The 14,806-nt window shown below is 29.9% G+C and overlaps 1 protein-coding gene across 1 annotated transcript; it reads left to right on the plus strand.

The window, feature by feature from the left end:
- Positions 1 to 960: 960 nt before the first annotated feature.
- On the plus strand, positions 961 to 8,215 carry LOC124919547 (U-box domain-containing protein 33-like). Its single transcript, XM_047459809.1, has 9 exons — positions 961 to 1,399; positions 1,728 to 1,849; positions 2,432 to 2,553; positions 3,421 to 3,525; positions 4,133 to 4,511; positions 4,614 to 4,751; positions 5,233 to 5,763; positions 6,675 to 7,430; positions 7,846 to 8,215. The coding sequence occupies exons 1-9, from the start codon at positions 1,204 to 1,206 to the stop codon at positions 8,026 to 8,028; spliced, it is 2,532 nt and encodes an 843-aa protein (XP_047315765.1). The 5' UTR covers positions 961 to 1,203; the 3' UTR covers positions 8,029 to 8,215.
- The last annotated feature ends 6,591 nt before the right edge of the window (positions 8,216 to 14,806 follow it).

Genomic DNA, 14,806 nt, shown 5'->3' on the forward strand with positions numbered 1-14,806 from the left:
GCTCACAAACATATTTGTTTAAAGGTTCGTTAATGAACTCACCAACAGATCCGTTTATAGGCTTATAAAAATATTTGTTTAGAGACTTGGGCTCGCAAACATGTTCGGGTTAGAGACTTGTTTAAAACATTATTTTATATTTATTAATAATTTAATATTTAATAAAAAAAGGTGAAACACTTCACCTTCACCTAACATGAAGTATTGCATTTTCTAAGTTGTAAACGAGCTCGAACAACTCGTGAGCCCAACTACATAAATTCTAGTCAAACTCGAACTCCAATATAAAAGTTTAAGCCCTAATATATGTCAAACAAGCTGCCAATCTCGAGCACACGAAATTATTCAACCTTTGCTCTGCTCATCTACAACTTTATACATATTCAATTTTAGGGAATTTTAGGGATAGAGTTTTGAAAGTTTGAATTGCCATTCTTTCATATATTCCTCCACTTTTAAGTAGGTGACATGTAAAAAACCAGGTTCATGCTTGAGGTAAACTCACACAAATTTTTTTTTTTCTTTTTTAGTTTAGATTATATTCAAAATTTAATTTTAATAATTTACTTTAAAAATAAAAATTAAATTAATATAAAAAATCATAATAAATAAAAAAATAAAAACAATTTTCTATAAATTAGTTTTATTTTTTTGAAAGAAAACTCAAGATCAAACAAGTCTGAACAGAAAAAAAAAAAAAATTCAAGTGGGGGAGGTGAGGAGTTAGAATATTCAAATCATTCGCTGGAGCATGGAGTAGGAGAGAGAAAGAGTGAGATAGGAGGTAAAGAAAAAGGATATGGTTCAAGACGAGGAAGCAAGGATGGAGCCCACAATCTATTTTGTTAATAAAATTGTACTGTCTCTTACGGCAGGCATACATACCAAGTCGTTTTCTGCTGTAGCACAATTTCTTACAATATATACACCTCAAATTAGTCCCCTTTTTGATAATGATAATCATACCCTCAGCTTGATTTGATTATCGACTGTTTGTCTAATCGATCGAATCGAACAAAACCCACCTCCCCTTTTGCCAGTATCTTCATCTCTACCAGTCTTTTGTTTATAAAGTATAGTTTTAGGGTTTTGAATTCTGGAAATGTGAAGAGGGTATACTGTGAACACCAAGATAACAGAGTTAAAATATGAAATCTGAGGAAGATTGATCTTGGGTCGAGGGAATTTCATTCAGTTGCAGTGATGATTCCAGAGACGATCAGCACTATCAGATACCCAGAGATTGAAATGGAGATTGAGATGGAAGAGAAGTTGTATGTTGCCTTAGGGAAGGAACTAAACGATGGAAAATCAACTCTTTCATGGGCATTACACCATTCTGGAGGCAGGAAGATATGCATAATTCATATTTACCAACCTGCCCAGCGGATTCCCTTGAGTAATTTCTTGTTTCAAATCTTCCTATTTAATTATAGCTCGATCTCATGAACAAACTAACTCGAATTCTCTAATCTTAATATTGTCTGCAAAAGGGATTTACCATTCCTTTTGCTTGGATGTAACATTAGATTGATTTTTACTTGCAATTTTTCTGAGAAATTGGTTAGCTTAAATAACTGACTATTTCAGCTGTTTAGGGCAAAACTTATTTCTGTAAAGTTAATCAATCTCACATTGGTTCACTTTTCCTTCATTCCAATATGATTTTCTCTCTTTCTCCTAAATTATTTGTGTTTTTTCATTGGACCAATCTTGTTGATTTGCAGTGGGTACAAAATTCTCGGTAAGCCAGATGGATATTCATCAAGTGGAAGCTTATAGGACCGTCGAGAAGCAAGAAACGGATAAGCTTCTAGATGAATACAAAAGATTATGCGACAGATCAGGGGTACTAATTCCCGATCTTCTCCGTCATGGAATGTTCTTTTGTCACATACTTGATCTTGGAGTTTGTTTCACTTGGATTTTGAATTTTGGTTGTGATTTCATGACAAAAGTATTTATAGAATATTAATTACAATAGCAAAACAAAAATTTTAGGTGATAAGTACTTTAAACCACTAGTTTTTCGATGAATCAAATTCGAGGTTAAAATGTCATCATTTTATTAAAGTACTTTTACAAAATCCTAAATCCAAAAATCTAATTCTTGGAACAAGCCCTTAATCACATGCTCTCCCATTTGGAATATATTTCTTGTTTGTGTGATGACTTAAAATAGGGAATTTGTATTGGAACTATAATTCCAATGGAACTGAATGCATATTTTTCAAGCTTCACAACTCCATAATTCCTATTTCGAAATTTCAATTCTTTTAAATTCCAATTATCCACATCCAAACATAGCTTTAGGGTTCTTGACCAATTGACATGAAAATTTACAGCATGTGACTATTTTGATTTTCAAATTAGGAACACTGCAGAGCGGACAACAATAAATTTTAATCCTTGGTTTCTAAATTTATATAAGGTGCTTGTGGAGGTGCTTCTCATTGAAAAGGATTGTATTGAGAAGGGTATTGTAGAACTTTTATCTCACCATCTTGTCACAAAGCTTGTTATGGGTGCTGCAGCTGACAGTAGATATTCAAGGTATTATTTGTATACTTACATGAATTAATTGGCTTGATATATATTTGTGTTCTTCTTCCACTGTTAGATGTACTTCTCTCTTGTGCTTACAAACTTTGAAGAATTTAAATAATGGACAATAACTCGTGTGGTGCAGCCATGATCTCTTCATAATATGCAACTAAAGAATATCTAGGATATCCCCCATTTGGAAACTCTTTTTATTTTTGTTGATGGTACATAAATAAATTTCTGAGTATGTTTGTGACTAATTTAATTTCTAAACGTTTATGTATCTAGATCCAGATCTATAAAGAAAAACAAAAAGTGTTTATGGTTAAAAGGATAAATTAGTATATTAATAATAGGATAGTAAATCTAGTTAGATTCTACTTTAATTCTGCAAGTATTTTTATCGTAGAAGGAATATGATTTCATTAGTGTAAGTACATGTTTAGATAGGAATTAATGATATATCAGGAAGTTATTAAGAACTCTCTTCTCTTGGATTCTTAAAACCCTAGACTTTGCACTCTTAATAAGCAAGGACACGAGCCAACTCCTCCCTGAAGATTTATAAATTGCTATAATTTGTCCAATACTCCAAGAACATTTTTGGTTTATGTTTCCACTTTGAAACAGATGGGATTCAAATCTTTTTGACTGCCCATGATTTATGTGGATCCCAAGATGATTTCTCTTTGGAGCTTTGTTTGGTTTACTTGATTCTGGATTTAATATTGAATCACCTCTATTATTTAAACACTGTCTTAACCTCTGATTTGAATTATGGTAAAATCTACAACCTAAATTCACATACTTTATTTTTTCATTGTAATATTGTTCGCATACTATATTTTTTCATTGTAATATGCCTATATCTGGCAGGAGAATGACCGAACCCAAATCTAAAAAGGCAAGTTATGTCCGCTTACAAGCACCTGGCTCATGTAAGATTTGGTTTACCTGCAAGGGCCACCTCATCTATACCAGGTATACTTGAAGTTAGCAGGATAAAATATGAGTTTTTCTTATAGGCTTACTTATCAGTTGGCTTGCTTCTTTGTTCCACTCAATATGTTATTTCTCCACTTAGCATGTATACAAATAGTATATCAGCCTTTATAATATGTTAATTCGATGTATATCATGAAATATTGTTGGCTACAAATTGAGTCATGATGGCCTTTGTGTTTTTATGATTTCAACTCCTACAGTTTTTGCCTAGAGGTCCAATGGGTCAAAAAGAGTTTCATTTTTCATACATGGAAAAATTCTAGGCATGTGCAAGATCCAACTTAATCCTTGTTTGATGTGGGTTATTTGAGATCACTATCCAATCAAACTATCTACTTATCAATTACATCATTTAAATCATCTACCAAATTACAATATATATATATACCTAATTTCTTTTTATCCAAATAACCTTCATCAAACGAGGTTATTTGGAAATAACCACTTGGTAATTCAAATAACACTAGATCAAACAAGGCCTGTAGAATTTGTAGTGTGCCAACTATGTAGGTGTAATTCTTTGTGATGAAGATGTGCCTTAATTTTCCAATAGACCTCTAATGTATGTGTCACATCAAAATAGGGAAGGGAGCTTAGGAGAAATTGATTGTGGACTTACTCCTTTGATATTGCAACCAAGTCCAACTGTTGGATCTGCAAATTCTTCTCCTAGAACATTATCAGTGACAGATGGACAGAATGGTTGGAGTGCCACTAGATATTTTCGCAGAGTACCTTCTGACAATCATGAGATTCAGGCACCATCACTCTCTTCCTCAGGTAGACCTGGAGGTGGAATTCCCAATAGAAGGAGTCCATCAGATCGGTCATCAACTTCTTCCTGTGAAGCAGTTGATTACCCAATCTTGCCTTCGCCCGGGAGAATTAGTGGTCAATTAGAGTCACCCATACTGCATCGACCCAGCAGGGATCATCTGGATTCATCACCTCCTAGTGTTCTGGTATCTACGTTGTTGATTCACTTTCGTACATGAATCTGCTTGTTGAATTATTAAATAAAATCATGTAATTTTAATAATCCTAATTTCTCATTGATCTATTAGGAAGGACGCCTCAATGATGATATTTACGACCAACTTGAACAAGCCATGACAGAGGCAGAAAATGCCAGGCGAGAAGCATTTGAGGAGTCAATTAGGCGCAGAAAAGCTGAGAGAGACTCCATTGAGGCTAATCGCAGGGTAAAGGAAACTGTTCATAATATTCTCTTTAATCTTATGATCAATTTAAATTTGATGTGAAGCTGAAAAGATTTAACTCATTTGATGCTCCATTTGGAAAATTATCTGAAGATGGACTGCCAAAATCATCATAGTTTTGTTCTTCATGCTTTGATCTGTTATCAACCAAAATCTTATTTCTTCTATACAATAGAATTAACTGCTCATACATATATTTCAGCACCACCTTAACTTTGATCTTGTTTTGTCGTTAGTTGTTTTAAGAAATTGGTTACTTCCTCATTTGGAAACAGTTTTTATTTCAGTCCAAGACACAAATTAAAAAAATTATTAGCTATTTCTCATTGGATCCCGATACTTAAACAAAAATTATAATTGTTTCCAAATGGGGTTTTCTTGTCTTTGTTTTGTTCCAACTTACTTAAAAAACTGAAGGCCTTTTGATCAAAGAAGATTTGCCAACTTTTGTACCAAAATGCAGGCTAGAGCATCAGAAAGCTTGCTTGCGGAGCAATCTAGACTGAGGAAAGAAATTGAGGAAGAACTTGCAAAAGGAAGAGAAGAACTGGAGAAGATGAGTCTGCAACTAAATAAAACAGTAGAAGAACACAGAATTGCCAATGAACAGAAATCAGCTCTGGAGAGTGAAATAGCAAAATCTGAGAAGACAGTACAGGAGTTGGAACAGAAAATCTTCTCTGCTGTGGAATTGCTGCAAAAATACAAAAAGGAACAAGATGAGTTGCAACTTGAACGTGATGATGCAATCAGACTAACCGAGGAACTAAGGAGAAAACAATCAGAAGAAACATCAAATGCCAATACAAGCCAGTTCTTTTCTGAGTTCTTTCTCTCTGAGATTGAAGAAGCAACTCAGAATTTTGATCCATCCTTAAAGATCGGGGAAGGGGGATATGGAAGTATTTATAAAGGTCTTCTTCGTCATACCCAAGTGGCTATAAAAATGCTCCATTCTCACAGCTTACAAGGGCCTGGAGAATTTCAACAAGAGGTACCTTTTTACAAAAGAATGCAACACTTGGGCCTTGTTTGATTTAATCCAAATAACCCTATGTGCCATCAGCACTCAACTAATTAACTAAAATACCCTTGTTTTTTTATAACATTTTAAAATATTAAATATGAAGGATGTTTTAGTCATTTAATCTAAACAACACATTTTTTTTAAGATTATTTTAAATACCCAGATTATTTCTGAATAATCCTACATCAAACAAGCTGTTAGGATGAAGGGTTATTTTGATTTAATCCAAATAACCCCTAAATCTCATCACCAATCATTTCATTAATCAAATCAGTCAAATCAAACTTAAATACTAAAATACTCTTAGAGCTTGTTCGATTGGGGGTTATTTCAAATAAACCTTGGTTTATTTAAAAACTGTTGAGTGGTGGTGATTTTGAGGAGGGTATTTTTTGGTAAAAGACTTAAAAGGGTATTAATATATAATGATAAAATATATTCTTTTTGTTATTGAATTGAGTGATGTGATTGATAAGAGAGTGGATGTAATGATGTTTGTTTATAATTGGATTTTAGGAAAAAAATCCAACCGAACAAGGCCTTACTTAATTTTTGTTAACATTTTAAATTATTAAATACAAAGTATATTTTAGTTGGTTAACCTAAATAATCTACTAAACCCCACTAAGGTAGCTCAATAGTAAAAGTCGGCTTAAGAGACCAAAATGTCATGGGTTCGATTCCATCGGGAAGTGCTTTGAGTTTAAGTGGGGGGTCATGGCTGTGGGGTGTCATGCTAGTTCTCCTTTAATTCCCAAAACAAAAATTAATCAAGCGCTATTTTTCCAAAAAAATTGATTATTTAAAAATTCTTAAATCAAACAAGCTCTTGGCACTTTATCTTCAATTGATTTTATGACTTCCATGTCCTTCTTTAGGTGGAAGTTTTGAGTAAGTTGAGGCATCCAAACCTTGTAACCCTCATTGGAGCCTGCCCTGATGATTTGACTCTTGTGTATGAGTATCTTCCTAATGGAAGCCTAGAAGATAGGCTCAGCTGTAGGGAAAATACTCCCCCTTTATCTTGGCAAACACGTATCCGTATTGCATCTGAGTTGTGTTCAGTTCTTATCTTTCTTCATTCTTGCAATCCCCGCGGAGTAATTCATGGTGATCTAAAACCGTCGAATATTCTCCTGGATATTAACTACGTGAGCAAACTCAGTGACTTTGGAATTTGTCGTATAATCTCTCAAGGCGAACATTCAGAAAACCAAACATGGTGCTGCAGGACTGACCCGAAAGGAACTTTTGCATACATGGATCCTGAATTTATCTCAACAGGAGAACTGACTGCGAAATCCGATGTCTACTCTTTTGGGATAATATTGCTAAGGTTACTGACTGGAAGACCTGCACTTGGGATAAAAAAGGAGATAGAACATGCACTTGATAAGGGTACTTTAAGGGACATATTGGATCCTACGGCTGGCGATTGGCCATTTGTGCAGGCAAAACAATTGGCACACTTAGCAATGAGGTGCTGTGAGATGAACCGCAGGAATAGGCCAGATCTTGCCATGGATGTGTGGAAAGTTCTTGACCCCATGAGAGTCTCGTGTGGAGCATCGTCGTTCAGGATGTCTGAAGATCGGTGTCAAATTCCACATTATTTCATCTGCCCCATTTTCCAGGTGAGTTATTTACTGTAAATTTTCGGACCACATTATTTACTCTTATTTTCAGGTGAGGAAAATTTAGGTAGACCAAAAACAAAATGTACCTATAAAAATGGTATAGTGAACAAAACCGATTGGTTATACATGACTAAGAGTTTGAACATAAAAATCTCTTTAAATTGTCATTTAGAAAGGTTCTATTTAACAGTTTCATAGTTGAAGGGATTATTGATGGGGTTGGTTATACTTTGAAAATGTCCCATTAGCCATTACTTGATGTAAAGAGCTCTTGCTTATTTTATTTTTCTTCTCTTGGTCCCAATGTGAATTCATGCGATCAATGTGAATATTTCTTAACTCGATCTCATTGCAAGTAAAGAAAAATGCAAGATTCTCATTATTAACTCTTTCAATAACTTGTGATTTGCAGGAAATCATGCAAGATCCTCATGTTGCAGCTGATGGCTATACATATGAATTGGAAGCATTGCGAGGATGGCTAGACAGTGGGCATGATACATCACCCATGACGAACCTCAAACTGCCTCAAACCAACCTTGTGCCTAACCATGCTCTTCGTTCTGCAATTCAAGAATGGCTGCATCTTTCTTGAAGAAAAAGGTGCACACTTGATTTTCATGTGCTCAAATTTAAGTGAGATGTCTATAAGTTTCTTTCTTTAGAGCATTTTGTGTTGTAGATAACATATATATATACATATTATTTCTCCTGTGAAATGACACATACAATACATTTGTTGTTGGCCTTAGGATGGCAATATATGATGGTGTTGTATAATCTATCTATCTCTTCCTCCATATTAGATTTAGGCCTTGTGTTACTTTCCACAAAAGTTAGGTAAAATCCTAGGAATTTGAATTTTGGGATTTTTTTTTTTTATCAATTATCTTTATTAAAATGGTTGTTACTCGTTAGTTTATACCCGTAATTTAATTATTGAATCAAATGATGCTCTTTCAAGAGTTGTAAACTTCATTTTTGAAGTTGTTGGAGCTAAAGTTCATGATATGCACAACATATTCTCAATGGAGGCTCGAATGATCACCTAATAATAAACACTTGTTTAAGATAATTTGATGTTATTTTCATTATATAAAGGATTTAACATATAAAAGAGTTTATGGATCTCCATTTTTCTAATGCATTAAAAGTAAAAGGATATTAATTTTAGTATGATTTATTTTCATTTGGTTGGTTTCTAACAAGAGAAGAGTTTTTGTTTTCACATTTGAGTCAGTTTGAAAGACTTGAGCTTTAGCATCTTCCCACCTGCCTTAATAAATTTCTCAACCACAATATATAATATATATTCTTTTAAATGTTATAATAGTAAAAAATTTAAGTTTTTTTTAGTTAAATAAGAGTGGTTTAAACATAACAAAATTAAACATGACATTCATAAACAAATAAAAAGTAAAATTAAAATTTATGAAAACAATAATGAGCTCAACAAAGTGTTGTGTTATTTTATCTTCATAATTCAGAAATACAATTTTTTCATAAATTTTTTTCAGAACTGACCATAATTTCATATTCGTACGAAATACAGTAAAAACAAATACCCAAAATTACTAAACTAAGAATACAATTATGTGTGGCTTTTAATTTATTTTTTGGGTAGTGATCAATAATTCTCAACTGTCACATAGTGCTCCTATTAAAAGAGTTGGTTGGCACTCCTTTTCTAGATAAAATACTTTTTTCTATTCCACATACTTTATTGTTGCATTAAATTGTTTTCTTATAATGGTTGGTACTTAGTACTATCATATGGTCTTTTTAACCAAACTCTGAACTACATAATACATGATGACAACTCAGGTATTTCACAAGGTTCTTAAAACCGTTTCGGTCGTCAACCCGGTTTTTTGGGTGTACTTTGGTCCGACCGGTCTAACCGATTGAACACTGGTTGGACCGAATTTTATTTTTATTTTTATTTTAAATAAATTTAATTATATTAGTACATAAATGATATATATAATCATTTAAAAATGAATATTAATCAATTAAATACTAATTAAATTTAATAATTTGTCAATTAAATTAATATTATACCAAATATTCATAATTCTCTACCATTAAAATAACAAATATCCATAATTCTCTACTATCAAAATAACAATCACACTAAATATCACTTATCAACAATTAAACAAACAAATTAGTAAATATTAAAATTTAAAAAAGAGTTAAAAAATACTAAATTGACTAAATTAGTAAATTTTTATCCAGAAAATCTAAAATTAAATTAGAGCTCATATAATTATATAGTACATACTTAATTATCTTTTTCATTTTTACTTTATTTTCTTTCTAATTGCAACATCATTATCTCTCTTTAGACCATCTTCAACCCTCACCCCCATTTTCATCTCCAAAATGCAGTAAACGTCACATCAAACAGTAATTCATCTCCAACCCAAAAATTCATTTCCAAACTCAAAAGAATATTCTCAGAATATTCTTTTTTACACAAACTTTTTAACTTTACTAATATTATCTATATATTTATCAACTTTATAAATTTAACCCAAATCTTTTCTCATTTGTTTATGAATTTTTTTTTTATAAATTAATAATTCATACACATAAATATAATTTAATAATATTTATCAACGAATTATTATTATTTTATATTTTTTGAAAATTGTTAATTTTTTTATCAATATTATTTATAATTATAAATTTATAATATAAATAAATAAAATTATTAAATACTTAAATAAATTATAAATAAATACAAAAAGATTATAAATATATATAATTAAATAAATGTTTAATATAAAAGAAAACTTAAAGAAAATTTTAATTAAAATAAAAAAGTACAAGACCTTTTCACATATTTTGGATAATTGCAGGCATGAACAGTCTTCCGCCATATACGGCGTCTACTTCCTCTAGATATGCCGGAACTTCATTTTGGCGGAGGATTTGGAGGCCGGTTGGAGGAGAATGGGCTACTGCAAACCCAGTTTGCAGTAGGGTTGGAGATGCCCTTACCCTCACTCCCTAAACCCAGTTTTTAACACATTATGCAGTACCTGTCACTTATTTCTTTCTCCATCCCCGTCATTATCTCCCTCCTTACCATCACTCCCTAAACCCAGCTCTAATCCATCATGCATACCTAGTCACTTATTTCTTTCTTCATCCTCGTTTATTATTCAGATATCATACATACCCAAAAGAAAAGTTATAGATCTGAAGAAACACAACACAGAGATCGTAGATCTAAGAGTTTAAGATGATAGATCCACAAATATGAGGAGATAAAGGTAGATAATATGGAAGATATTAAGAAAAAGATTTACAATCTCTTTATTCTTCTCTTTCTTGTTATAACTGAACTTGTTATATAACTTTTAAGATGTCTCTTTCTTCCTTCCTCATCGAATAGATCTGAAAGCGTATGGCTCTTTCTTTCTTACTCATCGAAGATCTGAAAGTAGTGTTTCTGGAAGAGAAGAAAGAAAATAATAATAACTTATAAGGTAACCTTACGAACCGGAAATATTCGGTTTCATTTTCGGTTCAACCGTTCGGTCGGACCGGATTTTGACCGGTTCGAAAGGTAACCGTATTAAAGATAAAATTTGGACCGCTTCATCAACTATTTCGCGGTCGGACCGGTTAGACCGCCGGTCGGACCGCGTATTTTAAAACCTTGGTATTTCAGTTGAATTTTTATAAATAATTATAAATAAATCATAATTATTTAATTCATTTGTTATATCATTTATTTTATTACTAAAATATTAAATATATATATTTTTTAAAATAATTATTTTATTTTAAATAAAATACATAGCTTTGGATTAATGTGGAAGGTGGAATTAATAATGCTACTTAGAAAATTGATATTGAATTTGTAAGTTTTTTTTTATGAGTAGTTTAAAAAACTTATTTGGTAAAATGATGGTTATTTGAGATTTATTTAATATAAATTATTAAAATATTTTTTTTTATTGAAATTTAATAAAAATAAATTATAGATATTTTAATATTTTAATTAATGAATTAAGTAATTTGATAACAAAATAATATTATTTAACAGAGAGATTTTAATTTTTTTAGAAGAACCACACAAAAAACCTATGGCTGTATAACCGAACTAATAATTTATCAATTTTGTTGTAACGTTTGTTTATCGATTTTAGCGATTTTGGTTAACTAGATTTTTACCGGTTAAACGGTTCGATTTTCGGTTGAACTATTTTCTACTAGTTTAACTGGTAAAGCGGTAACAATTTAATTATATATTTAGATAACTATCGGTTTAAAATAAAAATTCTTAAAATATAATATATTATAACATATTTCTAAATATTATAACCTATTTATAAATAGACAAGATGGAGAATAGAAAAAAGTGGACACACAAGATTTTGAAAATCATTTAATAAATTTAATACTTAATTTAAAAAATTGAATTGTCGGTTACCAGTTAAACTCGATTAACCAACGAGAATCAGTAAAACCAGAATCGATAAAATGGAAACCAATATTGGTCGATTAATCGGTTTATAAAATAACAAGTAAAATCGAACTTAACTGAAACTAATTGACCGGTTAAGTGACCGATTGTTCCTGCAAAAACACAAGACCAAACGAGCACTTAGAGTATGTTTGATCTTATTTTTTTATCGGAATTTTATGAATGATTTTTTTAAATCTTGTTAGATAAAAACAAGTTATTAGATTTGTGTAATGGTGAATTATTGAAAAAAGAAATTTAAAATTAAAATTTAGTTAAATGTAAATTAAAGATATTTTGATATTTTAATGGATAAAATTAAATAATTTGATAATTAAAATATTGTGATATAATAAATGTATTTTTGTTTAAGCCCAATAATTCAATACCTTATATATCAAACTAGTTCTAAGAGAGTTTCCCTAACCAAGAGGATCCCCTACATGTGTTGTTTTGACTTGTTTGATGTACAATAGCTTATACTTTATTATTTAATATATATATATAATGATGTTTAATTGTTAAAGTATCCGGATTGTCGGGTCGAGAGCTGTAGTTAATTTGAATACTTGGGTCAGATTTTGGGTTAACTTGCCCATAAACTTAAAACGATTAAAAATAAAATTAGAAATGTTATCCGTAATTTTTTTCCATGTTTTTTTTATATTATTACTCGTGCAAATGCTAATAAGTAATGTTAATGACTGTTATGAGATGAGAAAAATTTAGAATTGCCCATTTTTTATTCTAGTGCTTTTATAAGTAATATCATCTATTGGAGGGTATAAACATGCATGAGTTGAATGCGGTCAAGAAAACTTGTTTGGAATGGAGTGTATTCTCTTGTTAACCCTAATCTACTATCTTTAACGTTTTTTCCTTTTATTTTCACCTAAGTTTAATCTCGGACCCTTTTAAACTATAAGGTTTTTAGGTCACACGAGTTTGTCAATTTAACTTAACTAATGAGTTTATTTAGAAATTTAAACGATAATTGTTATTAAATTTATTTATTTCTTATTAATTAAAGAAGTGAATATCAAATTTGGAAATAAAAGAAAAAACCTTTTAGATGCTGATTTAAAAGTCTCAATTTAAATTTGAATATCGATGCATTTGTGCTCATTAGTCACTCCCTAATAAGTGATCAATTTGATTTTGGGATTGGTTGATAATATATTTATTTATTTTATTATTTTTTAAATATATATATATATATATATATTCAGTATAATTACAAAACATGCTACGAAAAATATATCATCACATTGCCCAATAACGAATCTCATAAAACGTTATAATAATAACATTATGAATTATACGCATCGGACGATTACAATCATTGAAAGTTTAACGATTTCTCTCAAACCAGATAGTCTACTATAAAATAATTTGGATGATAACACAAATATGTAAGTTTGTCATATTAGTTGTCTTAATTCAAAATTTTCAGCAACTACACAAAGACTCGAATATCATCAAGTGAATCTCAGTAATACTCGACAAAAAACTTCATATCCTAACCATCATTTGAAAATGCAAAAAATATGTGAATTATCGATTCCAATTTCTCATTACACATACGATTTATCATAATACAACATTTATTCATACATATATCATCCGCTTGAAAATATTATTGGTACTCAAATACTATTTCATTAACGCCAAAATCTAGAGCTACATATGAGTTTGGAAAAAATAATTTATTTTTAATTATTTTTAAAAATATCTCATTTAAATATTAATTTATATAAAATAATGTATTAGAATATATTTTAATTAGGTATATTAAATCAATTTAATAATATTTATTGGTTCAAACTCAACTCAATTTCAGGTAAGCTGAAATTTAAATTAATATGAAAATAAGATATTAAAAAAAAATTAATTAATTTTAAATATTTATTTTTTTCCCCTTTTGATATAGCTGTTTTCAGACCATTATCTTTTGGGTTATTTTAATGATTTTTTATTTTATTTTTCAATGATTATTATTTTTCTCTTTTAAATATTTTTTTTTTTTGAAATTTTTCGTTATATATTTTAATTACAGGTAATTGATATTTTTATTATACATAATTTAATACATTTTCATATTTCGCCTTAAAATATAGTGTCTTATCTTATTTTATGTATTATTAAGTAAGTATTATATATTTTTTAAAAGTAAATTAGTTAACTATTTTTTTTAAAAAAAATTTAAATTTTTTTTTATTATTTTGTTTTTCAACTATAACTCAATTAGTAAGATACGTGATTCCCACTTAAAATACAGAGTGAAAGTAATGTATAATGCTATCCTTTATATTAAAATAATTAATGATAAATAAAATTATTTTTATTTATTTAATAATTATATATATATATATATATATATTTAAGTATTTTTTTAATAAAGAATAATATTAATTATTATTTTTTTTAATAATAATAACACATTATTTTGTATTATGTAACTATAATAATATTATAAATTAAAATAATATAAATATTTATCAATTATTTAAGAGAAATGATAAACTCAACGAAAACAATCCCACAAATTCTACGCGTGAATAGGAGAGAGAAATAAATTTGGTATAAATCAAAAATAAAGCTAAAACGCTTCATTTATTTCTCTTTCTGAAAATTTTTCGACGAAAATCTTCTCCCAACCAAACCCTAGCGAATTGTATCGTTTTTACAGATCTAGTTATTTAACAATATTGTTCAGTTCGTTTTTGTATAATAACAAGGTTTAATGCTTCATCTACTATGTTGTTTAGGTTCAGTGCTTCAGTGCTGGTTTTCTGAAAGAAAAAACAGTTTGAACAAATCCCCTGTTAAACCTGAAAGGTACCCGATTGGTGCAAATGTTTTATATAGAAAATGTACATTTTCGATGAGATTA

This window comes from Impatiens glandulifera, chromosome 1, assembly GCF_907164915.1.
Source record: "Impatiens glandulifera chromosome 1, dImpGla2.1, whole genome shotgun sequence".
In the NCBI taxonomy this organism is placed as follows: Eukaryota; Viridiplantae; Streptophyta; class Magnoliopsida; order Ericales; family Balsaminaceae; genus Impatiens; species Impatiens glandulifera.